The sequence below is a fragment of the Arvicola amphibius genome, chromosome X (genome assembly GCF_903992535.2).
Source record: "Arvicola amphibius chromosome X, mArvAmp1.2, whole genome shotgun sequence".
Lineage (NCBI taxonomy): Eukaryota > Metazoa > Chordata > Mammalia > Rodentia > Cricetidae > Arvicola > Arvicola amphibius.
In genome coordinates this window covers 119,789,539-119,810,629 of record NC_052065.1, presented here as the reverse complement: position 1 = coordinate 119,810,629, position 21,091 = coordinate 119,789,539, and the positions used below count along the sequence as shown (strand labels likewise).

Here is a 21,091-nt window from a genome sequence, read left to right as displayed (position 1 = left end):
AGTACCTCTGCTAGCCCTCAATAGGGTCCTGCTACAGCATACCCTGTTCCTGCTACAACATTCTGTGGGGCCTGCTACAAGGGTCCTGTGGGTTCTGCTACACAGCCTGGGTATCTCATTTATGCCCTCCAAAGGGGCCTGCTACAGCGTCCTGTGGGACCTGCTTCAGCGTTCCCTGGGGCCTCCTGTAGCATCATGTGGGGCCTGCTACACAGCCTGAGTAGCTCTGCTATGCCCTCCAGAGGGGCCTGCTACAGCATTCCCAGGGTCTTCCTATAGGGTCCTGGGGGGCCTGCTTCAAGCATCTTGTGGGTCCTGCTACAGGGTAGTGGGGGTCTGCTTCAAGGGTCCTGTGTAGCCTGCTATAGGGTCCTGAGGGCCTGCTACACAGCCTGGCAATCTCTGCTTTGCCCTTCACAGGGGCCTGCTACAGCATTCCGTGGAGCCTGCTAAAGGGTCATGTGGGTTCTGCTACAAGGGTCCTATGGGTCTTGCTACAGCTTCGTATAGGACCTACTACACAGCCTGGGTATCTCTGCCAAGGCCCCCAAAAGCGCCTTCAACAGCGTCATGTGGGGCCTTCTACACAGCATGAGTATCTCTGCTATGTCATCAATAGAAGCCTGCTACAGTGTCCTGTGGGTCATGCTACAGTGTCCCCTGGGGCATGCTGCAGCGTCCTGTCGGCCTCCTATACAGCCTGGGTATCTCTGCTATGCCCTAAAAAGGGGCTTGCTACAGTCTTCCCTGGGTCCTGCTACAGTTTCCTGTGGGGCATTCTACACAGCCTGACTATCTCTGCTAGTGCCTTCACAGGGGCCTGTTACATCATTTGTGGGGGCTGCTACACAGCCTGGGTATCTCTGCTATGCCCTCCACAGGGGCCTGCTGTAATGTCCTGTGGGGCCTGCTGCAGCACCCTGTGGGTACTGCTACACCGCCTGGGTATCTGCGCTATGCCCACCATTGGGGACTGATACACCGTCCTGTGGGGCCTTCTACAGCCTTTCCTGGGGACTTCTGCAGCATCTTGTGGGGCCTGGTACAGCGTCCTGTGGGTTGTGCTACAGGGTCCTGTGGGGCCTGCTAGACAGCCTGGGTATCTCTGCTATGCCCTCAAGAGGGGCTTGCTACAGAGTCCCGTGGGGCCTGCTACAGGGTCATGTGGGGCCTGCTACACAGCCTGGCTATCTCTGCTATGCCCTTCACAGGGGCCTGCTATAGCGTCTTGTGATTCCTGCTACAGTGTTCCGTGGGTCTGCTACAGCTTCCTGTAGGGTCTGCTACACAGCCTGGGTATCTCTCCTATGCCCTCCACAGGGGCCTGCAACAGCATTCTGTGGGGCCTGCTACACAGCATGGGTATCTCTGCTATGCCCTCCACAGGTGCCTGCAACAGCGTCCTGTGGGGCCTGCCACACAGCCTGGGTATCTCTGCTATACCCTCCATAGTGTCCTGCCACAGGGTCCTGTGGTGCCTGCTACAGTGTCCTGTGGGGCTTGCTACAGCGTCCCCTGGGGCATGCTGCAGCATCCTGTGGGCCTCCTATACAGCCTGGGTATCTCTGCTATGCCCTCAATAGGGGCTTGCTACAGTCTTCCCAGGGTCCTGCTATAGTGTCCTGTGGGGCATTCTACACAGCCTGGGTATCTCTGCTATACCCTCAAGAGGGGCCTGCTACAGCTTTCCCTGGGGACTGCTACAGCATCCTGTGGGGCCTGCTATAGGGTCCTGGGGGCCTGAGTTAAGGGTCCTGTGCGTCCTGCAACAGGGTCCTGGGGGCCTGCTACACAGCCTGGCTATCTCTGCTATGCCCTTCACATGGCCTGCTACAGCATCCCGTGGTGTCTGCTACAGAATTCTGTGGGTCCTGCTATAATGTTCCTGTGTATCTTGCTACAGCTTCCTATAGGGTCTGCTACACAGCCTGGGTATCTCTGCTATGCCCTCCATAGGGGCTTTCTACAGAGTCCTTGGGGCCTGCTCCAGCGTTCCCTGAGGCCTGCTACAGCATCCTGTGGGGCCTGCTACACAGCCTGGGTATCCCTACTATGCCCTCCACAGGTGCCTGCTACAGCGTCCTGTGGGGCTTTGCCTGGTACAGAGTCCCGTGGGGCCTGCTACATGGTCCTGTAGGGCCAGGTACAGCGTTTCCTGGGGCCTGCTACACAGCTTGGATATCTCTGCTATGCTCTCAATAGGGGCCTGCTACAGAGTCCCTTGGGGCATGCTACAGGGTCATGTGGGGCCTGCTACACAGCCTGGGTATCTCTGCTATGCCTTCCACAGAGGCCTGCAACAGTGCCCTGTGTGGCATGCTACAGTGTCCTGTGGGGCCAGCTATAGCGTTTTTTGGGGCCTGCTGCAGGGTCCTGTGGGGCCTGCCACACAGCATGGATATCGCCGCTATGCCCTCCAGAGGGGCCTGCTATACTGTCCTGTGGGGCCTGTGACACAGCCTGGGTATCTCTGCTATGCCCTCCACAGAGGCCTGCAACAGCATTCCCTGGGTCCTGCTACAGCGTCCTGTGGGATGTGCTACAGGGTCCTATGCGGCAGGTTACACAGCCTGGGTATCTCTGCTATGTCCTAGACAGGTGCCTGCTACATCCTCCTGTGGGGCCTGTTACACAGCCTCGCTATCTCTGCTATACCCTCCATAGGGGCCTGCTACAGCGTCCTGTGTTGCCTTCTATAAGGGTCCTGTGGATCTTGCTACAGCGTCCTGTGGGACCTGGTACACAGCATTGGTATCTCTGCTATGCCCTCCACAGGAACACATCTCCCTGTGCTACTAAAGACACTTACTTAAGCCTTGCCCTTTCCAACAAGTTTCAGCAGACCTCTGCTCTCCTTTTCCACTGGATAAGCGTCTCCAGCAGGAATTGCCTGCATTGATTATTCCAAAATCCTCCCCTCCCCAGTGTGCCAGGAAGCCTCCTCACTTCCTACCATGCCTCAGTCAGATAAAGAAGGATGCCTTTTCTCTGGGATTCGGGACACTTTTCTTTCATTTTTTCCTTTTTTCTTTTTTCCTTTTCTTTCTTTCTTTCTTTCTTTCTTTCTTTTTTCTTTTTTTCTTTCTTCTTATCTTTCTTTCTTTCTTTCTTTCTTCTTCTTCTTCTTTTTCCTCCTCCTCCTCCTCCTCCTCCTCCTCCTCCTCTCCTCCTTCCTCCTCCTCCTCCTCCTTCCTCCTCCTCCTCCTCCTCCTCCTCCTCCTTTTCCTCCTCCTTCTCCTCCTTCTTCTTCTTCCTCCTCCCCCTCCTCATCCTTCTTCTCCTCTTCCTCCTTCTCCTTCTTTTTTTTTCTTCTGAGACGGAGTTTCTCAGTAGCTTTGGAACCTGTCCTGTAACAAGCTCTTGTATATCAGACTGGCCTCGAACTCACAGAGATCTGCCTTCCTCTGCCTCGCGAGTGCTGAGATTAAAGTTGTGTGCCTTCACATCCCGACTGGGACATTTTTCTTTGCCAAGTCTCTCCAGTCTGAAATCTTGTCACAAGGACACTATCCACCTCAGCTCAGCTCCTTCCCTGCCTTCTCTCTCCTGCTCTCTGGGAGCAAACCTGTCATTCCCTGTGATCCTTCATTTCTTGCTGCCTCTTCTCTGCCCTAATCCCTCTCCTCAGCTCCTTCCTTAAGTGACACAATTCCTCTAAGCCAGGCTGGACCATTTATGCCTTCTCTCAGCTCCCTCTTGGCGCTCATAGGAAGCTCCTCCCTCAGGAGTTCCCTTTGTTTCCCCAGGGACATAAATTCATCGAGGCCTTGCTGTCTTCCTGCAAGCAGGTCTGCCTCAGTACAGATCAAAGCTCAAAGACTGGCATGTCCAATTTTCAAATTCTCTCAGATGGAACAACCTCTGCCGCCGCACAAACAATCCCCAAGTCTCTCATTTGAAACCTTGCTCTGCCCTCTACTTCCAAAGTCTCTTATCTCTAAGGTCTCTCCACTTTCCATTCTTGAAAATCTTTCATGGCTATGATTTCTCTGGGCCCTGCTCTCAAAAGATTAGTCTCTGGAGACTATGCTATAATTCTGTCTCCAGATTGACATACTGGCTGAATATGGTTTAAAAAATTATAAATCTGCAACAAAGACATTAACTTCAAACTTGTAATAACAGGTGAAATCTGAATTTGCTATATGTGACTCAACTCTTAATTTGAAAATACAACAACTTACTGTATATGTAACCTGAATTCAACTATTGTTTAGGGAAACAGATGTTTCTTGTATACTCTCTTTTCCCAATTATCTAATGCTGAGCAAAGTTAACCAAGTCAAAGTGGCTGCATGTCTATCTTTAAGTCAGTTTCTATCAACTGATGAAACCAGGGAGCTTGTAAAACCCATGTATCAAAAGTATATCATTTGCCAAATATATTCTGTTTTTTTATTTTTAAAGCATCTTTTTAAATTTTACATACCAATCCCAGTTCCCTCTCACTCTCCTCTCGCTTCCTTTACCTTCCCTCCAAACATCTCCATGTTAATTTTTACCTAAAACTTTTAGTAGCCTGGTGTAGAACACAGTTTACCAAGACACAAGTAGTTAGACATACATCTCTAAGTCAAGTTTTGTTACTTTGAGCACACCTTTATAACCTTAGCAATTTATAAACTTGGATTATATTTAATGGTAAAAATCCATAGTCATAAAGATATTTTGGAGACCTATTGTCTTCTCCTTAGTCTACAAAGAAGGTAGGAAGATAAGCAGAAGGCTCTGTAGGCTAAGAAATTTTATTATTGCTGCCTTATTTTTTTTTCTACCACTGGTCAACTTAACTAAGATGGTAGTGAAGTTGCATGGAATATATTTTTAACCTTAGTAAATGCGGCTGCCAGTCTTATGGCTGCTCCCATAAGTTAAGATGTAGGCTTCTCAAATTTGTGCTATTATTTTAAAAAAGAATCTATTTTCCTAGAGAAGAGTTGGATTCAATTTTCATGCAGGGTAAGTAGATCAATTTTTTTAAAATAAGTGTTGAATCACATATAAAAAATTAAGATTTGGAATCCTGTGGCTGCATCTCCAGGACTTCTGAACCCCTTCTCTGGTATCTGCGGGCAACTCCAATCAAATGCATATAAATAAATATCTTTGCAAGAAAAACTGGAAACAGTGAGGAAAGAGTAGCAAATTCAGAGAGCCACAGAAGTGGGAGGATCCTGTGTTGCCAGATGCAGAACACAGCTGCAGCCACCAGATGGCAGTAGAGGCAAGGGAAGGTGGCCTCCTAGAGCTTGCACAGGCAGCAAGGTGGTATAAACACCTGGGTCTGAGCCCTGAGATCTCAGAGTACCTCTGCCCATTTTCTCAGTCACTGTTCATAGTAGTTTCTTCCCAGAGCCACGAAAACCCAGAGAACGGTTATTTACAAGTGTGCACCAACTCAAACCCCGGAAGTGAAGCCCATGGAGCACCGAGATCACCCAGCTCATTACAAAACAGAGAAGTTCTTGCTGCCCCGGATTTCCTCCCCAAAGCTTGTCCATCCAACACTGCGGGTTGGTCTAAAGGTTGGTACCTGGTCGACAAACGGGCATGGCTTTCTCCAAGCATTCCTGGTTCATCTGGACACCCCCTGGTAAATGAACACCTGAGACTTAATGTCCCTCACTGTGTTGTCTAATCACTCTTTGGTTTGGGTTTGTTTAGAAATCAAAAGAACACAAGCACCTCTTTAGTTCATTTTTGGTTAATGACCAGCGCTTCAGAGTGGGGAGACCAAGGAGTCTGTGGGTTTAAGCCTCATCAGGGGCTGTGAAGTGGCTTCTGGTGTATGCACGACTGTGTCCTCATCCTATGGTGAAGACAGGGAGACCCAGGAAGAGTGCTCAGAGAGTTCCCAACCATGTTCCCACAGCTTGTGGGTGGGAGTCCCTAGCCAGACTTGGTGCTCTCGGGCCTTTTCTCGGCTCTGCGCACTGCCTAGGTCCAGAATTCAGGGCAGCAGGATGAAGTCTGGGAACTGCAAAGACATGGCTGCAGTGAGGGTTGGGGGTTCCTTCTTAGTGAGGCTGTTTTCACAACGATGAGAAGGGCCTTAGAGCTTGCTTGGGAAGAACTGGAAATTGTGCATGGTGCACACCTCAGCACTGGCATGGATAGCCTTCTAGCCCAGACTTGTAGTGCATCTAGTGGGGTCCTTGCTCTCCGTGTCCTGACATCTCTTCTTACTGTGTGGGACTTGAGAAGGCCTGGCCAGTGGTCTTTGTACACAGTTCTGCTCTTGTGGCCTGTCTGGTTCTTCTGATGACTCTCCCTGGAGGCAGGCATTCTTCCTATCACACTCACCACTTCCTGAGGGGACTCCTGAGGCCCCAGGCCTGCACACCAGCCCTTCTCACAGCCCTCAGTACCCTCTCTGAATGTGTGTGTCCCCACCCCTGACCGGCTCCCTTAAGTGGGCCCCCGAGGGATCCATGTGTGGGTCATACCTTGGGGTCACCTGTGAGTGTCACCAGAAGAGGATGTGAGCCCCGGACCAGGGTGTCCTGGGGCATGCAGCATTCCTGAGAATGACTGCTATTGAGGTGAAATGACACAGATTGCATCATATAGGGGAGGGGAAGGTCCAGTCAGTGGCCGACTGCTGGTTTCTGTGTGCGGTGAAGTTAGGAGGAGAATGGCGCCCTTGGTAGATCCAGTTTCTTCTAGCCAGGGAGAGTGCGTGTGCTCGTGATCACCTTCCCTGATCCTTCTGAGAACGGTGTGGTGGCACTTCTTGGGTCAGTTCCATTTCAGGGTCCTAGGGGCTTCTGTGTAGAATTTGGAGAGTCCCTGAGATCCAAGGGGACAGAGGTCAAAGAGTTGGCCAGCCCGAATGAGAACCTGGTGTGTGTGCCACTATCAAGATGACAGTGGTGTGTGAAGCAGTCTGGTGCGTGAAGCAGAGGAACCCATATGATGCCACGCCCAGACCTAGGAGAAAGCATGACTCCCCTAATCTCTCCGGAGAGGTCCAACCTGGTTCCTGTAAAAGGGTCCGTGGCAGAGTGCTGACTCTCCGTCATCCCTAGTTGTTCACAGGGTGGGCGAAACTGCCCTGCATGAAAACCTTCCTTTTTCTGCCCTTCAAGGTGACTGGAGCCTGAGGACAGTGACTCAGCTCTGCCTTCAACCTTATACAGGAATGACACAGATCAGACATCACAGATTCCAGGGTAGATACTCCCTGGGTGGAAAACATGTCTCCGCAAAAGTAAACAAGTGACCCAAAGTGAGTTTGAGAGGGCGAAAATGAAGGCAGGGACAGAAGACAGTCTGGTTCGTGCTTAACCATGCGGCAGAGTCTTCCTGATGTGTGTACTCACGGCCCCTGTGTTTTGGCCCACTTGGCCCAAGCGACTGCTCTCACTTGACGTGAACCTGCCAGATGGTTTATCTCCCCTTAGCCCATTTGTGGGTTCTGCCACCACACAGAGGGTTTTTACATCCTTTTCAGTTTGCTGTTGTTCAGAAGCGTGTCTATGGGCCAAGGGGAAAGAGACGATGTTGTCTGGGATAAAAGTTGGGAGTGATTTTAACATTTCCCAACATGAGCACAAAATGCTATCCTGGAGTTCACTAAGCAGCCAGAAAATCCAGAGCCATATCCTCAGCAGATGAGGGAGAAGAAGAGTCAAAAGTGACAGTGTTCATATAGTGTCTGTGCTAGGCTTTCAGGTGCGATGGGTAGAGAGACCCTCGAGATTTAACGGCCAATCACACCCAGTGAAAGATGCCCTCAGGGTCTTTATCAGACTGTGGACCTCCACTTTTCAGCCTGGACCCATAACCTAAGTCAGGCTACACCTCCCCGCAACTCTGTCTGCCACCGTGTTAGCGAGCAATATGTCCCATGATACCGCTAAAGGTCAAAAGGATGCCCAGGGTCTGCTGTTGCCATCAGTGGCCATGTAGGTGTCCAACAGACATTCTGCCACTGGAGCCATGCTGATCTTGGTGGCCCGTACTGCCACTTGGGGCCATGGTGTCATCCAGACCCAAGCTACAGCCTAGGGCCATGTCTGGATCCTTGGCTGTACAGCAGCTGGGGGCTGAGTCGCCGCCTGTGACTCCTGTTGCAACCATGTGGTTGCCCGGGGTCTGATTGGCCACCTGGGACCGACCATATTGGTGCCCATGGGCCATGCTGCATCCCATGCCATACAGATCTAAGTGGCATGTACTTGTATCCAGTGTCATGGTGTCATGTGGGCCCGGGCTGCTGCTGAGGGCTGTGTCTGGGTCTGTGTCCCTCTAGCAGTCAGGATTTGTGTTGTTGTCCGAGGCTCCTGTTGCCACAGTGCCCATGCGGATTCATGAGTCTGAGCCAGCAACTGGGGTCGCTTTGGTGTCTGAGGGATGTGCTGTTGCCTGGTGCCCTGTCTGTCTGGGTGATGTGTGCAGCCATCTGGAGTCATGGTGACATCCAGTCCTGGGCTGCCACTGAGGAACATGCCTGGATCCAGGATCCTATTGCAGCCAGGGATGTCAGAGGTTCCTGTTACTGTCTATGACCATGTGGATGCCCAAGATCTGGGACCATGTTAGTGTCCAAGGGGCACGCTGACACTGAGGCCCTGCTGGTTTGAGTGCCCTTCACTGCCCCTTGGGGCCATGGTGACATCCAGACCCAGATGCTGGCAAGAACCATGTCTGGATGTCTAGGTCCGTGGTCTTGCCATAGCCAGTTCTGTGTTGTCACCAAAGGCTACATAGAAGTCCAGGATCAGGGCCATGTGGCCTTGCTGGTGTTGGGGGTGGGGCATGCAGCCACCAGAGCCATCCTGATCTGAGTAGCCTGCGCTGCCACCTGGAGCCAGGATGTCATCCAGGACCAAACTGCTGCTCAGGACCATGTCTGGGTCCATGATCCTGCTGCAACTGGGGTCTGCGTTGATGTCTGTAACCTGTGTGACCTCAGGGACCATGGGAACCTTGCTTCATGGAATCAGAGGGCCATGCTGAGCCAGCTCTGCCCTTTTCTGGCCCTGGGATAGCTGTCCCTACTCCTCCCTGGATGTTGCAATAAGAGAACTGGCCACAGCCCTCATGGAAAAGCTGCACCCCCACTCAGGAGAGATGGCCCCACCTGTCACCACCTGTGTGCTGACCTTGATGGCATGAGCATAGGGGAGCTGGCTCCACCTCTCGCCTGAGGGGGTGGTCTGATGACTCGACTACCCCCTAGGCCCACAGGTGGGCCTTGGGCCGGCCCACCGTACAGCTGCCCCCATCTAGGACAAGCTGGAGCTTGTGAAGGGCCTGGTCCTGTGGAATGATAATAGCAATATCTCCATGACTCGGGGCAGTCAAGAGAGCCCAGAGGAGTTTCAGCAATCATCCAGGGATGATGGTGTTCCAGAAACCAGAGCCCTTGAACCAGACCAGTGATTGGTTGCAATGAGCACTTGCAAGTAAATGTGAGGGGCTACTGCGGGGGGGGGGGGAGGATATGGGGGACTAGGAGATGAGTAGAATTGGAGGCATGATGTTAAATTACCAAAGATTCTGTATAGAAGTTGTGTTAAATTAAAAGAAAAAAGCAGCATGTCATGAGACCTGAGAGCTGTCAACACATGGCACCTGATTTCCCCATACTTCCTGTCACATAAGCAGTGCTGAACCAAATCACTTGATTTAGTACTTTCTTGCCACTGTTAAATGCTTATAAGATCAGACCTTGAGTTTCTTCTAGTGACTAGTCTGAGCTTCCTCCCAGAGACTGCTGTGGATTCAGTCTGGAGATGGAGCCTGATAAATGAAGGGTTCCTCTGGTTGCCCGCCTCCCCTGCCATCTCTCTTGCTCTCCCCAGTTCCTTCTAATTTTCAGTCTTTTTCTCTGATTTCTGAGACAGTATCCCACAATATAGCCTTGGCTAGCCTGGAATTCAGTATGTAGACCACACTGACGTCAAACTCATAGAGATCTTCCTGTTCTGTCTTTCTGAATGCCAGAATGAAAGGCATTTGTCGCCTATGCCCAGCTTATTCTCGCTCTTTTTTTCTAGTTTAGTATGTCTTCTCTCATATCTTACATCTTGCCTGAACTTTCCCCTCTCTCCCCTCCTCCCACTTCCCCCATTCCCTCTGACCAGATCCACTCCTCCTCCTGTTTCCCTTCAGAAAATGACAAGGACCTCAGGGATGTCAGCCAAAGGTGGCATATCAGGTTACAACAAGCCCGAGCACATTCCCCTCATATTCAGGCTGGGTGAGGCAACCCAGTAGGAGGGAAAGGGTCCCAGAAACAGCCCCAGTTCTCACTGTTGGGAGTCCTAGAATAACACCAAGCTACACAACCATAACATAGGCAGAGTGCCTACATCAGCTCCATGCAGGCTCCCTGGTTGTCGCTTCAGTCTCTGTGAGCCCCTATGAGCAGAGATTACTTGATCCTGGGGCCTTTTCTTTTGTTGTTCCAGGAGCCACACCCCTTCGAGAACACTACGTTGCTAAACTGTGGCTTAGTCGCACGAACCCCACTACTACAGCCGCCACCACAGATGCTGTTAAACACTGTCTAACCACTTAGTCGCCCGTCTTTCTGTTGAGTGCACATTGAACTTCACTTGTACACACAGGGACAGCTTTCTGTCCCAGCGCCTAAGCCAGAATTTAGTATCCTCAGGAAACATTGAAACAACTGGAAACATTGAAACAATCTCTTTCCAAGCATTCTATGAATAGCCCAGGTTTCACAGGGCAATGCATTTAAATAATCGTCCTATGGCAGGGGCATAAAGCATAAGAGGATCATGGTGCTCCTCTCAGAGCCTGCCATTGGCCAGTGGGGCATTGTGCGTGCATGGAGCGCTCTCATTGGTTGGTGGGCGGAACAATGCCCACAGGTTACCAGCTCCTCCGGAGAGGCTGTGGACCACCTCTGCAGAGCTGCTGGGGTGGTAGGAGGAGCCTCACTGCCCTGGGGGCTGCCCAGTAGCCATCTGGCACTGTCTCCCATGAGTGAGGCAGAAGATCAGGAGATGACCAAATGGGGGTCACAATGTCCAGGCATTCATGCTGCTATTGCAGTGGCTGTTCCTACTGCGGCATCGGGCGGTTATTTAGGCTGTTGCGTGGTGTGGTGTACTTATTTCAGTGGAAGATTGAATCTGTCAGCAGAGACCAGGCACAACTGGAAGGTATTCCCCGGGCACCCAGTGCCCTAGACTTCACTGCAGGAAACACCTCAGAGAGGCTGTCCTTAGCTGTGAGCACAGGGTACAAAAGATCATAGAGACCTACACAGGTCCTCAGTGGGACCGTGCCCCCTTGTCAAATTTGCTTGGTGGGCCAATGGGGAAGAATTTTGACCTATTCACCCTAGCTGGGACACAAAAGGTCCCCGAGAGCCTTTCTGAGATCAGGAAAGTACCCACATTTGAGTGCAATTCAGAGTTCGTCTTGGATCTTCTCCCATCCCTGCCAGTATTTGAGGCAAGAAGGGAGTCATTCCTAGTTCTTTGCCGAGCCTGGGAGAGCAGGGGACACGATTGAATGATCCTCACTTTGTTCCTTGCAACTCGAATCTCACTTTTAGTGAGCACTCAAGCAGGATGGGTAAAGGTCTGTGGGTGGGCGGGAACCTAGGGCACTGTAAGAAGGTTGCCTGGGGTGGACGGCTCCAAGCTGTTAAATCATTCTAACTTGGTCTGGTGTTTCATTTTGCCGGACACACAGTTAATATTCATGAGTGATCCTTCAAGAGAAGCCCCAGTCTTGCCATGCCATTCCTACAGCAATTTTTTTTTTTTCTGGGACAGCAGGAGCGTCAGAAGTTTGATGCCAACCTAAGCTGCATAATGACTGAGTCTCGGGACTCTCTAGGGCCATGGTGTGAGCCTTGGCCTCATGAAACCAAATCCCTTCCCTGCATTATCTGGACATAGCGTTGGCAGTGGAACCTAAAGTCCCCTGTGTGATAGGCAGTCACTGAACACCTGGGCAGAACACGCGGTCCTTTCCTCACATTGGAATTTTGACTCAAGGACTCACCGTGTTGCCCAGGATGGCCAGGGGGGCTTTTGATTCTTTTCTGTCGTTCTTTACAGACTTGTGCCCATAGGCCTGTTTTTGATGATTCTGCAAAATCCATAGCTGTCCCTCACTGTATTAGACAACACTCTACAGTAATTGTTGTACTTCAAACAGTGTCCATGCACAGAACTTGAATCCTAAGGTGTACAGGACACTCACAATAGTTGGGGTTGACATTTTCGTGCCTGTTAATGTGCACCACAGAAATCAGGAGACACAATGTCCTAACATTGTCAGAGAGGACATGAAATGTACTTGGGGTTACACAAACCATCAGTTAAGGACACAGTGGTTATACCCAAGGCTATCTGGCTCCCAACTCATGCCCTTAACCAGGGTTCCTCCTGTGCAAAGCATGGCATGTCAGGATTTGAACCTGTATATTCTGCCTCCAGAATCCCACAGAGGTCCCCATTTGCTTCCAGTTCCTTGCATGGGCCCCTCCTACCAGAAGCACCCTGTTAGTAGAAGGACTTGTTTGTGTACGTATCATCACTAAGGAGGAATTTTTGGTGTGGGTATTGCTTCTCAGATTAATTCATGGCTCTTGCCATGTTCCCATTCACAGGTGAACCCAATACCAAGATTGTAAAGGGTATTGTGACTAGCTGTGGGAATGATCATGGTTTCATTGAGGACTGTGTCTTCTTCAGCACTGATGTTGTGATCGGCCATTTGTCTGTGCAAATTGGAGATAAAGTCCTTGCATTTGTGGAGGAAGACCCACTATCACATGACTTGAAAGCAACTGAAGTAAGCTTTGCATAAGTTTGGGAAGACTTTTCCTATGGGACTTTCAACCTTGCCATTGCCTTTTAAACTAACCTCTCCAGTGCTTGGCATGAAATACAATGTCCTCTGTAGATGGTGATTCTTCTTTGCCCCCCCCCCACCCGATAGAGGAGTGTCTATGTATTACTTTCATTGGTTAATAAAGAAACTGCCTTGGCCCTTTAATAAAACAGAAAATTAGGTAGGTAAAGTAAACAGAACAAAATTCTGGGAAAGAGAAGACAGATGCTTCAGGCAGTCACCATAGTGAGTCGCCATGCCTTTCCTCTCCAAGATGGACTCAGGTTAAGATCTCTCCTAGTAAGCGACCACCTTGTGGTGCTACACAGATTACTAAATATGGGTTAAAGCAAGATGTGAGAAGTTAATAAGAGGCTGAAACTAATGGGCCAGGCAGTGTTTAAATGAATACAGTTTCGTGTAATTATTTTGGGTGTAAAGCTAGCCAGGTGGCAGGACGCAGCCCTGCTGCTCCTTCTACACACCCCCTCTCTCTGTATGTCAGAGAGAGAGAGAGAGAGAGAGAGAGGGAGAGGGAGAGGGAGAGGGAGAGAGAGGGAGGGAGAGGTGGAGGAGGAGGATGAGGAGGAGGAGAGAGAAAGGGAGAGGAGGAGAGAGAAAGGGAGCAAGAGAGAGAGAACAAGCGAGGGCCGGTGGAGGGTATCACTCTACTGCCCAGGTGTCCTCTTCCTCCTGGAATCCTGCACCCTGAGCCAGTGGGTCATGATGTACGTGCCACCATACCCACCCCTGAGTTCTATATTCTACTCTGTAAAATTCCGTGTTGTCCCAGTGTTCAAACAGAAGGCTCAACAGTGATAAGCATTAGACATAGCACTATCTTGCCACTGCTTTCTCAGGTAAAATATGTGTTTTCACGGATGCATTTACAAAAGTGGAAGGCTATCTCAAATGAAGTGTGTGTTTCTCTTTCAGAAAACACTCATTCAGGTAACACTGACAACTCACTGGGCTCTGCCATCTGGGGTGTGAGATTCATGAGTTTTAAGGCTCATAGAGTCATGAAACTATAGCACAGAATAGAGATATAATGAAATTGTCTACTAACAAACATTGCTGTACGAATTGATCCTCCTAGCACCAGGCTGCCCATTTCTCAGTATGTGCAAGGAAGGGCCCCAAACATCCAAATCCATGCAAGTCTTAGAAGGGAAAATCAGCCTGGAAATTTTCTTGGGAGCTGGTGGAAGTCTTCGGGAGAATGCCTCTATTTTTGTTCTCTGACAGCCACTTATCAATCAGGAATATTGTTACTGTTTGCATAGCAAGCAATTTGGGACTCTTCAGAAAAGGAACATATAAGGTTTCCTGGGTCATTGTGACATTGCCACCTCTTGAACTTTTGACATTCAGTGTTCAGTGTAGCTCTTCTTGTCCATATGTTCAGTAAGAATACACAGAGAGTCTTGCACTGCTTCTTAATTCTCCAATGTATCATGGTCCTTTTTCCTATCACAGTTTAGTTACATCTGAACATTTAGCAAGACTGGATTCAGCTATGTACACACACATAAAGAGAATCCATATCTCACTGTTGTGCCTTCCCACAAAGTGCAGTACCACTTGTGCCTCTGCTGAACTGAAAGACCGCTTCTGGTCCTCACGAACCACTGAATCTGTTCGCATTCCCTGTTGTGTTAAGGGAATTGGAATGGTGATAATGGGTCCTGGACATAAAGCTTCTGGGTAGGTCCATTGGACACTATGGCTATGAAGTTTTTTGGCATCTGGGCACAGACAGGTCTGTAGGGCAGTGGATCATCAGCCTGGGGAATACCAGGGTGCTATTGGACATATCATTGCCTGGTACTTCATTCCTTTAGGAAAGTCAATTTGAAGGAAATAACCATGGAGTTGGTGTTGATAGATGGAAAGAGCCCAGTGGAGAAAGGTTTCCCATTGAGCCAAGCTGTTTACAACAAAGGAGAACATCTTAAATATGGAATTTTCCATTCCCTCTTGGCCTTTACTAGCTCAGTCCTTCCATGGGCAGTGGTTTAGACATACAGGTTTCCATTTTGATTTCTGATCATGTTTTTATTGCTGCTTCCTTCCTCATCTTGTAGGTATGTGTTTTCTTCGAAGATGATAAGCCTAAAGAACCATACTCCAAGATACAAGCATTATCTGCGTGTGTTTCTGATGTGAAGAAAGAAATCATCCACCTAGCTGATGAATACTACTTCTACCTGGACAGCATTTCTAAAGGTTCAGTTTTCATTTTAAAGCTCTGTTGCATTTAACATTTTGAGTTTTAGTGCAGACATTGGTTTGGCTGCAGCAGATTCTGATGAGTTCAGGGGCTCTTCATCATTTGTGGTGGATCTCGGGCACCAAAAGTCAAGTGCAGTGCAGGTACGAACAGGTAATGTTTGTAAACATTAAACACTGCCATTCACTAGGTGCTCATTTAGTTAAATGCAGAGATAAAACATAGACACATTTTTCACTCAAATGAGTATGTGACTCTGATAACAAAACTATTACAAATGCATACAAAGCTTTATACTTTTAAGACTTATTTAATTTTAGATTTGCGTTTTGGTCTGTGTACATGAATACAGTTGCCTACAGAGTTCAGAAGAGAGTATCAGATCCCCTCTGAACTATAGGTGGTTGTGAGCCACAGAGAAAGTATTTTTAAAAGCACTAAGATCTGCTGTGGCCAGAAAGATGGAGCAGGGGGTTAAGAGCACACACTTCCCCAGTGGAAAACCTGAGTCTGGTTCTTGACATTCCTGGGTATATATGGAGAGGGATGAGAGAGGCAGAGAGGCAGAGAGGCAGAGAGGCAGAGAGACTGATAGGGTGATGGATACAAAAAGAGAAGGAAGAAAACAAGAGAGAAGGAGGCAGAATGAGACAGGAGAGAGAGGAAGAGGAAGAGGGAAAGAAGAGTAGACAGGGGAAATAGTGAGAGGCATATACATAGAGGGACTGAGAGAGGGAGACAGAAAGGGAAAGCAGAAATGAAGGGACAAAGGGAAGAAGAGAGCAGAGAGGTAGGGATGTAAGGAGAGGGAGATGAGGGAGTGAGAAGAGAGGAGAGAGTGATAGAAGAAAGAGGGAGGGAGAAAGTGAAGGAGGCAGGGAGAGAAGAGATTGGGGAGATAGATGAAGGAAGTGAAAGGGAGAGTCAAGGGAGATAGGGATGGAGGGAATGAGGGGGAGGTAGAGAGGAAGGAGACAAAAGGAAATGGGGAGAGAGGGAATCAGAGAGAAGGGTAGAGAAGAATGAGAGAGAGGGAGGGAGACATAGGGAAAGGAAGAAAGATGAGAGAAACACACAGAGAAGTAAGAGAAGAAGAAAGACGAGAGAAACACAGAAAAGTGAGAGAGGAAGGGAGAAAGAAACACAGTGAGAAACATGGAGGGAAGAGAGAGAAAGGAAGAGACAGAGGAGGGATTAAGGGAGAGAGATAGAGGGAGAGGTGAGATATGGAGGGAGGAAGAGAGGCAGGGTTAAACAAAGATAAAAGGAGGGGATACAGGGACAAAGAGAGGAGTCCACAGAGAGGAAGTGGGTGGGAGGGAGAAGTAGGGGCAGAAGGGCATAGAGGATGAGAGGAGGGCAAGAGAGAAAAAATGAGAGTCAAGGAGAAAGAGAGATAGAGAGAAGGAGGGAGGAGGAGAAAGTGAAGGAAGGGAGAGGAGTAGGAAAGGTGAAGGAGGGAGGGGAAAGATGGAGATAGAGGAAAGAGGTGACCTGAGAGGTAGAAGTAGAGAGAGATGGAAGGGGAGGGAAAGGAGAGGGATAGAGGGAGAAAGAGGAAGAGAGGCAGAAAGGGAAAGAGTGAGAGAGCATGAAGGGAAGGAGAGGGGGAGAGATGTAAAGAGAGGGAGAGAGATGGAGGAAGGTGGGAGAGGAGTGAGAGAAAGAGGAAATCAGGCAGGGGAGACAGAAGGATGGAGGATTAAAGAGGAATAAGGGAATGCAAGAGGATGGAGAGAGAGAGTAAGGAAAGGAGAAAGAGAGACAGTGAGGAAGAAAGGAGAGGAGTGACAGGAAAAGGGGAGATAAAGAAGAAGGAAAGCAAAAATGGTGATGGAGGAATAGAAGGAGATAGAGAAAGAATGAAGAGATATAGAAGCAGTTAGGGAGGGAGGGCAGGTGAGTGAAAGAAAGGGAGATGGAGAGAGTCTGAGAGAGGGTGATTGGAGGGAGATAGAACACAAGAGAGGGGGGATAAAGGAAAGGTGAGATGGGAGGGGAGAGATAAGGATGGAGAGGGACAGAGAGAGGATAGGACAGAGAAAAGTAAAGAGCAAAAGAGAGAGTGGGAAGGAGAGAGGGATGGGTAAGGGGTGGAGAAAGGGAGAGGATACACAGAGAGGGAAGGAGCGAAAGAGAGGGGAGAAAGGGGGAATTAGTTTGAAGACAGTCTGGAACACATGAGACCCTGTCTCAAAGAGAGGACTCTGGATGTGACCAGTTAAGCAGTAAATCCTCCAGTGTTCCCAAAGAAACGGACTGTGATGTCATTGTCTATTTGTCTACTTGATTTGGCTAAGGGAATAGAGCAAAACCAGCTTCTAGAAACAGTTTCTGAGCCTAGCGGTGGTGGCAAATGTCTTTAATCCTGACACTCTTGAAGCAGAGGCAGGCAGAACTCTGCAAATTCACGACCAGTCTCGTCTACAAAGGGAGTTCCAGAACAGTCAAGGCAGAGAAACCCCGTCTCAAAAACAAACAGACAAACAAACAAACAAACAAACAAACAACAAAGAATTATCTATTTCCATTCTGTCTGGAAGATTTCTAAGCCACCTGCACTTTACACCAACTACTCCACTTGATCATGGTGTTAAAAATCAATGTAACAGTGAAATTTACTTGAAGGACGTTAAAATGTAACCATGTTTATCCAGAATCTTCTAAAGTTGAGACTGGAGATAGTTGGCAGAATTCTAAACTCAATTTTCTCTTAGCTATCTTAGGTTTTACACCATATGAAGGGGACTGGTTAGACATTGAGTATTCTGTGGAGCAAGGATCCTCAAAGATCATAGTACAGTCATTGAAGGCCACAAAGCGTAGGCACCTGGAAGAGGTAATGGCTTTTCCATATTGTTGGCTCATTTCAAAGCCTCCTTTGGTGGTATTTATGACTAGCTCTCTGTTGGGTGTGTTGGGAACTATGGACATATGGAGAATGTCTCCTTGACCCATTTATTTAAATGGCAGGACTTTGTAAAGAAGTAACTAAAGACAACAGAGGTCATACATGCAATACTTCAAACCTGAGTCACAGGATTTGCCACATGGACTGATAGGTGGGATATTCTAAAAACAACAGGAGAAAAATGAGCAGTTCAGAGAGCATTGCTGGGATGGTGGGAATGCAAAGTGGGGTTGTGGCTGGGGTATGGTTCCACTAGCCTGCAAATGAGTGTCCACAAAGGTACAGATGAAATCATGAGCTTGTAGAGTGATGGGGTTGGGAGGTGACAATAGTCTACTTCATGCTGTTTTCCTTTATAGTCAATCCTTGGTCTATCCACATTAACCGCAGGGGCTAATGGCCACTGGTGACTATTACTCATGGTCTCTTCCCAGCAGGACCGAGCCACCAACAGAGTCTCCTCTATAATTGGTGTGAGGTTGGATCTGGGGAAGGGGGTAGGTGACACGGACCCCAGTGTTGGCAGTGTAGCAGGCAGGACAGGACACAGTGGCACAGTGGGGTCAGCAAGTGTTTAGAGCCAGAGGGTGAAGGGACAGAGATTGCCCAGGGATTCAGGCTTCTGGTGCTCACTACCACACTTTCTCCTGACAGGCCCGCGTGACTAATATCCACAGACGACAAGGAGTGCTCAATCACTCCATCTTCTTCACCCTGGACTCACTGAAATGCCCTCTGGGCTATACTCCTCTTGTGGGCCATGTTGTCAATGCGGTGATAGTGCAGAGCATTCGGTCCAACTACAGCTGGAGAGCCATCTCCATGAGTCCAGTGAAGGTGCTGTAGGGCGAGGGCCCTGGAAATCCCTCTGCAAGATATTTCTATAAGACGTAGAGGGCCTCATTTAATGCAAACGCTTATGTTAGGAATTCTGAAGAAAATGTTATGTATGAATTTTCTGGCCACGATGCTGCTTAGATATGTCTCCAGGGAGCCTGCATTCAGTGTGGGAAGAGGCTTTATCCACTGGAACACAAGCTCAAGCTGCCTCTTGATGGAGGCAATATCAGCATATGACCTGAGTTGAAATTCCCTGACTCCTGAGACCAGCAGTGGACCCTTGGCTGCCGGTGGGGCTGCTCGGTCCCATAACTAACATACAGGACAAAGCACTTGACTGGAGGTCCCACGGCCAGCTGCTGCTTGGATTCCATTTGGAGTCTCCTCATTGGGCGTGTGGTGTTCATTTGCCCACAGCATTTTTAACCTCCCACACCTACTCAATTGTTACATTTTTATTTGCCTGTGGCCCATCTTCCCATGCTACACTGTAAGCGTTCTAGTCATAGCACATCTCCAACTGCAGTTAAGAAGGACAGAGTTCACATTATTAATTTTAATAAATGAATGTTTTAAGCAGCAATAGTGTTTGCTCGTGGTTAAGTGACCATCCAGTCCCCAGGAATAGAGCTGTTCAGCATCCCATGAGCACATAGTTGACTCTTCACACAAAAACGTGGGTCTGGCCTCTGTGTTTGTGGGACCCTGTGATTCTGCAGAGGGGGTAGGACATCAGGGACCTGGTGGGGTGATTGGGACAAGATGGTGGAGCCCCGGGACTCGGGGATATGTGTGTGCTGGCAGATGGCACGGAGACCCACCACTCTCTACCCCCTCCTCAAAACTCTTTCCTCCTCCCTAGTCACTCCTTTGCCTGCATTTCTCCTATTTCTTCCTTCTCTCCTCCTTCATCCAATTCCCTCTTCTCTGCAATCTCCTTTCTCCCCTCCCCTCCAAATTATTCCCACTTCTTCCCTACTGCCTTTCTTTCTGATTTTGTTAATTTGTATATTCTCTCTCTGCCTTTTTTTAAAACTTTGGATAAGGGTTTGTCTATTTTCTTGATATTCTCGAAGGATCAACTCTTTGTTTCATTGATTCTTTGTATTGTTTTCTTTGTTTCTATTTTGATGATTTCACCTCTCAATTTGATTATTTCCTGTCTTCTAGTCCTCTTAGGTGAGTTTGCTTCTTTTTATTCTAAAGTTTTCAAATATTCTGTTAATTCCCTAGTGTGGGATTTTCTAGCATCTTTATGTAGGCATTTGTGCTATGAATTTTCCTCTTAACATTGTTTTCATTGTGTCCCATAAATTTGGATATGTTGTGTGGTTATTTTCATTGAATTTTAGGAAGTCTTTAATTTCTCTATTTTTTCCTTGACCCATTGATGATTAAGGTGAGAATTGTTTAATTTCCATGTGTTTGTGGGTTTTCTGGAATTAGTATTGTTGTTGACTTCTAGTTTTAAGCCATGATGATCTGATCAGATACATTGGGTTATCCATTTTTTTTTAATTTTTTTTATTTTTCTCATTTTTTTATTCAAAATTTCCATCTCCTCCCCTCCTCCTCCCCCTTCCCTCCCCTCCCTTCCACTCATACCCCCACTCCACCCCTCTCCAAAGACAAAGAGCCATCAGTTTTGTATTTGTTTTGTTACCGAGTATGTCATCAGTTTTTTTTTTACATTTTATGAATATTTATTAGAGGTAAAACAGTAAATATATCAATATTCTAGGATTTGCTGATTTTCAATAGATCCTGGAGTATCACAATAATACACAAATTTTTATGGTTAATATTTAAAAATGGCTTTCAGCAAAGATATTAAAAATGAATATGTCAATTAACATGCTTTATCTAACACCTCAGGATGATGTCAGCATCTACTAATGTTTAAAACTAATATTATCATCTGCTTATTCATAGAATAGCATCTCATATCCAACATAATCATCACATTTTTATGATATATATATATATATTTATATATATAAAACATAAATGCTAAGAATCAAAAAAGTATGTTGGATTTTGTCAAACACCTTATATTCACCTTATGAAATGATCACAATTTTCTTTCAGTTTGTTTTTATAGTGGACTTCATTTATTAATTTTTTTATATATTGAATAATCCCTGGATCTTTTATTGAATCTTACTTTATCATGGTGGATATATTTTTGATGTGTTCCTAGATTCTTGATGAAATTTTTTCTTGACTATGGAGTATTTGTATTTTTACCTTTATATTCATAAAAGAAATTGGTCTGTAATTCT

General features: G+C 47.8%; 1 protein-coding gene across 1 annotated transcript; it reads left to right on the top strand.

The window, feature by feature from the left end:
- Positions 1-10,987: 10,987 nt before the first annotated feature.
- LOC119804465 (cancer/testis antigen 55-like) lies at positions 10,988-18,815 on the top strand. The gene is made up of 5 exons (XM_038315876.1): positions 10,988-11,138; positions 12,602-12,786; positions 14,913-15,054; positions 17,776-17,897; positions 18,624-18,815. Exons 1-5 carry the CDS (start codon positions 10,988-10,990, stop codon positions 18,813-18,815), a joined length of 792 nt encoding a protein of 263 aa, XP_038171804.1.
- The last annotated feature ends 2,276 nt before the right edge of the window (positions 18,816-21,091 follow it).